At 40.3% G+C, this 5,062-nt stretch overlaps 1 protein-coding gene across 1 annotated transcript in view; it reads left to right on the top strand.

Annotated features, from left to right (window-relative positions):
* Positions 1 to 5,062, top strand: part of LOC307264976 (hatching enzyme 1.2-like) — a gene marked incomplete at both ends in the record, with an annotated part of 7,661 nt that continues 2,599 nt past the window's right edge. The window contains 7 exons of the mRNA XM_080046545.1: positions 1 to 52; positions 362 to 394; positions 1,811 to 1,876; positions 2,184 to 2,233; positions 2,560 to 2,629; positions 3,527 to 3,641; positions 4,704 to 4,876. Of these exons, the coding sequence (XP_079902671.1) occupies positions 1 to 52; positions 362 to 394; positions 1,811 to 1,876; positions 2,184 to 2,233; positions 2,560 to 2,629; positions 3,527 to 3,641; positions 4,704 to 4,876 (559 nt within the window). The remainder of the gene's footprint in view (positions 53 to 361; positions 395 to 1,810; positions 1,877 to 2,183; positions 2,234 to 2,559; positions 2,630 to 3,526; positions 3,642 to 4,703; positions 4,877 to 5,062) is intronic.

Genomic DNA, 5,062 nt, shown 5'->3' with positions numbered 1-5,062 from the left:
ATGCTGCTTCTGCTGCTCACTGCAACGCTTTTACTGCCACACATTAACCATGGTGAGACACTTCAACATTACCACTGTTATATTGTACTTTAAAGATTTTTGTTTTTGGCATTTTTTTATGCTTTATTGATAGTGTAGAGACAGAGTTGAAATGGGGCAGAGAGGGGAGTGACATGCAGAGAACGACCGCGGGCTGGAATCGAACCCGGGTCCGCTGCTGGCCGAGGCCCATGGGGGGGGGACGCCCTACCAACTGAGCTAAGGCCGCCCCATAATGTGTTTCTATTGTTTCTAGTCCGAAAACTTATTATAATCTACATTGTTTTTAAATTGTTTTCCCAATCTGTTGTGTTTCTTTCAGTCTATTCTGGTCCATTGCGGGAGGAGAAGAAAGGTAACATTTTAACCAATGTCTGAACCCATTGAAGACTGTTATATTGCTTTTTTCTTATTCATTCTTATATTATTTTGATTTAATTTAGTACATCTAGGCTTTTAATGGAATTGTATTTATATATATTTATCAGTATTTCTTTCTCCTTTTTTATACATTTTCAGTGAATTAACAAATTGAAGACAGTGTTTCATATTTTTAAAGGCAAAGACAAGACGTGCCTTTTTTAGTTTGGCTTTTAATTCTGTTTTCTAATGTTTTTGAGTGTATTTTACTTAAACCTGCAGTGTGTAGAATTTTGGGTTTTATTTCCTAGCAGATTTTGTAGAAAATAATTATAATATCCATAAGTACATTTAATTTAGTGCATAATAGCTGAATTTTCTTTTTATAATTATTATTTTTTTTCCTTAGAAAGGGTCTCCTATATGTCCATATTTCTCCATACTTTGCACCAAGGCCTTGTCACTGCCATTTTGGAAGTGTCATAGTTGGAATGTCATCAGGTGCATTGTTTAAAATTTAGAATTGTTCAGTGTGTTGGTGCAGTGTGTAATATGACATCATCAAGAAAGTTCTACTAAGTTCTAGAATGCAACGCTCCCCGGGTAACCCCAACCCTTTTAGAATAATAACAGAAGCTACAGTGGCCTTCAAGGACAAGAACAATTCAAAAGTCTAAACAATGCACCTGATGACATTCCAAAAACATGGATTCCTCCATAAGACTTGCCTGCTCAATGTACAAAATGTAACATTAATATTTGTAATTCTCCGCTCAGGAGGATAATTCAGATTATTGGCAGAGGTGATTTTACACCAATGAGGACATATTTATGAATGAGGATATTGATTTTGTCTCAAAAATTACTAAAAATATTACACACTGCCCCTTTAAGTATATAATTTTTTTAAATGTTTCTATTTAAAGGGTCACTATGCAGTTTCAGAGGAGGGGGATTTGTTTGCAGTTAGTTTACTAAACATATTTTCTCTACATGTAATTCGTTAGTATTGAATAATTCTATCATCATAAATCAAAACTAAATCATTTTGAGGGAACCAAATGTAAGACTAGGATATGTTTGTAAACCAAACTGTGGGCCCTGCTGCTGTAAACAACAACAGTGAAACAGTAACTTTTCAGGAAGCTTTCTAACTTCAAACAGCTGTTCCAGGGATCACATTTTCCTGTGAGGAAAGTTTGTTTATTCAGTTATGAGAATATACCTTAGCCACGCTTCCGCCACCAGTATGACAGTGTGTGTGTGTGTGTGTGTGTGTGTGAGAGTGAATGAATGGAACCTGGAACCCTGTAAAGCGCTTTGAGTGCCTAGAAAAGTGCTATATAAATCCAATCCATTAACATCTAGTTAAATTAAGTGTGTTTACTTGATTGCAATTTATTTTTTTCAGCTCCCAAGGAAAACTTTTTCACCAAAACACTGAAGTACATGGAGTCAAACCCAGAGACGTTAGACGGTCAGTGTCACAACATGTTTCTGAAATAAATGTATGTAAAGTTTGTGTTAATTCTAGCGCCCCCTTTGGACTAAAGCGGTAGTGTTTTTACTGCGCCAGCTGTTGTTCCCGGGTGAGCGTATACCCATGACAAAGGCATTAAGAAAAACTATATAAAAATAGCATTCTTCGCTCTGTTGGTCTCGTTTGCTGTTGCATGTAATTTATGATCATCAGAGGAAAAATTAGACTGTTTCAGAAATATTTAACAGAACTTTTAAGTAGATTAAAATACTTTAGTCTAATTTAATATTGTTTTATTTGACAGAGCTGATGAGCGATGGTCGTGTGATTGCGGAGGGAGACATGATCATGCAAGTAAGTGAAACTGTCCCTGCGTTCCAAATCGCATACTAGCTACTATTTAGTTTGGTAGAAAAAAGATTTAGGATCACTTACACTCGCCATAAAAATACACTCACACCTGCGCACACACACACACACACACACACACAGACACTTGGACATGTGGCAGGGAGACGGGGGATCAAACCACCGACCCTGTAACCCAGTGGACGACCGCCCTACACACTTCACCACAGACGCCCTAACACTCCTCAGTAGTTATGGGCAGAATTGACAATGAAGTTGACTTGACTATGTGTATGTATAAGTTGGAATGTGCCCCATTCACCTTTTTTCAGAGCGACAGAAACGCAGTTAAAAGCATATGGCCGACACATGTCATCCCCTACGCCATCAGCCAAGAGATCGGTAAACAAGATTATATGATTAATCACGTCTGTCTGTCTGTCTGTCTGTCTGCCTGCCTCTCTGCCTGTCTGTCTGTCTTTGTTTCTGTTTCTTCAAACTTTACTAAAAGTCCTACTCGTATAAGCCTTACTAACGACTCATACTAAAAGCCCTACTAACTTCCTAAAAATACTAAAAGCCCTACTAATATCCTACTCATACTATTTTTATTTTTTTAGATATTTTTTGGGCATTTTTATGCTTTATTGATAGTGCAGAGAGACAGAGGTGAAATGGGGCAGAGAGGGGAGTGACATGCAGAGAACGACCGCGGGTGGGAATCGAACCCGGGTCTGCTGCTGGGCCCGGCCCGGGGGGGGACGCCCTACCAACTGAGCTAAGGGCGCCCCCACTCATACTAATTTTGACGTCAATTTGAGAATGTTGTGGTTGTGTATGCAAGTTTGTGTAGGCGAGAAATGCCCTTATGAGTACTCACTTCCTGGAAGATTTTGTGTATGATCGCATACACAATCACAATCAATGGTTAAGTAGAGAGTATGTAGTATATATATACATGTTGAGTATGTAGGAGGGAGGACGTTAGTAGGGCTTTTAGTATGTAGTATATACATGTTGAGTATGTAGGAGGGAGGACGTTAGTAGGGCTTTTAGTATGTAGTATATGCATGTTGAGTATGTAGGAGGGAGGACGTTAGTAGGGCTTTTAGTATGTAGTATGTACATGTTGAGTAGGAGGGAGGACGTTAGTAGGCCATTTACAACACAGACAGAGATGAAATGGGTCAGAGAGGAGAGTGACATGCAGAGAAAGACTCAGGCCGCACTCTGTTTTTTTAAGGTAATTTTTTTGCGGCGATTCTAGTTTTTTAATGTTTGTTGTTGTTTTGTTTGCAGAGGAGCGGACGGCGGACATCGTCGCTGCCATGGCGATGGTCTCTGTACACACCTGTATCTCCTTCACTCCCAGAACCACTGAGGAAGACTACCTGTACTTCGTCAACAGCAAAGGGTGTGTCTGTCTGTCTGTCTGTCTGTCTGTCTGTCTTCCTCAACAGCAGAGGGTCTGTCTGTCTGCGTCAACAGCAGAGGGTCTGTCTGTCTGTCTGTCTATCTGTCTTCGTCAACAGCAGGGTCTGTCTGTCTGTCTGTCTGTCTGTCTTCGTTAACAGCAGAGGGTGTGTCTGTCTGTCTGTCTGTCTGTCTGTCTTCTTCAACAGCAGAGGGTGTGTGTCTGTCTGTCTGTCTTCGTTAACAGCAGAGGGTGTGTCTGTCTGTCTGTCTGTCTGTCTGTCTGTCTGTCTGTCTTCAACAGCAGAGGGTGTGTGTCTGTCTGTCTGTCTGTCTTCGTCAACAGCAGAGGGTAGGAACACCATTTTAAGGTCTAGTCAGCGATTCTGGGGAAACCGCTTGCTGTCAAAATCCTTTTCTAAAAATCAGTGAATATCTCCTCATGATCTGCTACCTGTCTACAGCCTATAGGCTCTGTAAACAGGTATGTTGCTGTATACTGTAGATATGGTGGGTCCCCTTTGCTCACATAGCCTACCAGTTCACTAGTTTCTTTGCTTGATGTATTTTAATCTTGATGTATTTTAATCTTGATGTATTTCGTGACCCTGTGAAGCACTTTGAGTGGCCTGAATTGTGCTATAGAAAAAAACTTGCCTTGCCTTAAACCTGCAGTGTGTAGAATTGTGGGTTTTATTTCCTAGCAGATTTTGTAGAAAGTAATTATAATATCCATAAGTACATTTAATTTAGTGCATAATAGCTGAATAATTTTTTAGAATAATTTTTTTTTTTCCTTAGAAAGGGTCTCATATATTTCTGCATATTTTGGACCAAGGCCTAGTGCCGCCATCTTGAAAGTGTCATAGTTGGAATGTCATCAGGTGCATTGTTTAAAATTTAGAATTGTTCTTGTCCTTGAAGGCCACTGTAGCTTCTGTTATTATTCGAAAGGGTTGGGGTTACCCAGGGAGCGTTGCATTCTAGAACTTTGTAGAACTTTCTTGATGATGTCATATTACACACTGCACCTTAAGTTACTGTATTGTCCTTGGTTTTGTAGTTGTTCGTCGTACATCGGTTGGATCAGTGGAGAGCAGCGAGTCTTCGTGGGGCCGCAATGCATTGTGGGAAACGTGGTCCACGAGATTCTTCACGCTTTGGGATTCCATCACGAACACACACGATCGGACCGCACGAACTACGTCACTATCTACCCCGAAAACATCATGGAAGGTAATGAGACATAAGGTGTGTGTGTGTCTATTCAGCCTTTGTGTGTGTGTGTGTGTACAGTATTCACCCTGTGTGTGTGTGTGTGTGTGTTCAGCCTTTGTAATATTCCTAACACTGATCTACTGTGACAGTAGGTCTGTTAGTCAGAGTGCACTTTGCTCTATTGCACAGAGATGTAGAAGTGTT

This window comes from Ammodytes marinus (genome assembly GCF_949987685.1).
Source record: "Ammodytes marinus genome assembly, chromosome: 18".
Lineage (NCBI taxonomy): Eukaryota > Metazoa > Chordata > Actinopteri > Uranoscopiformes > Ammodytidae > Ammodytes > Ammodytes marinus.
Note: the sequence above shows the minus strand (reverse complement) of the source record. Positions and strands in the feature narration are given on the sequence as shown.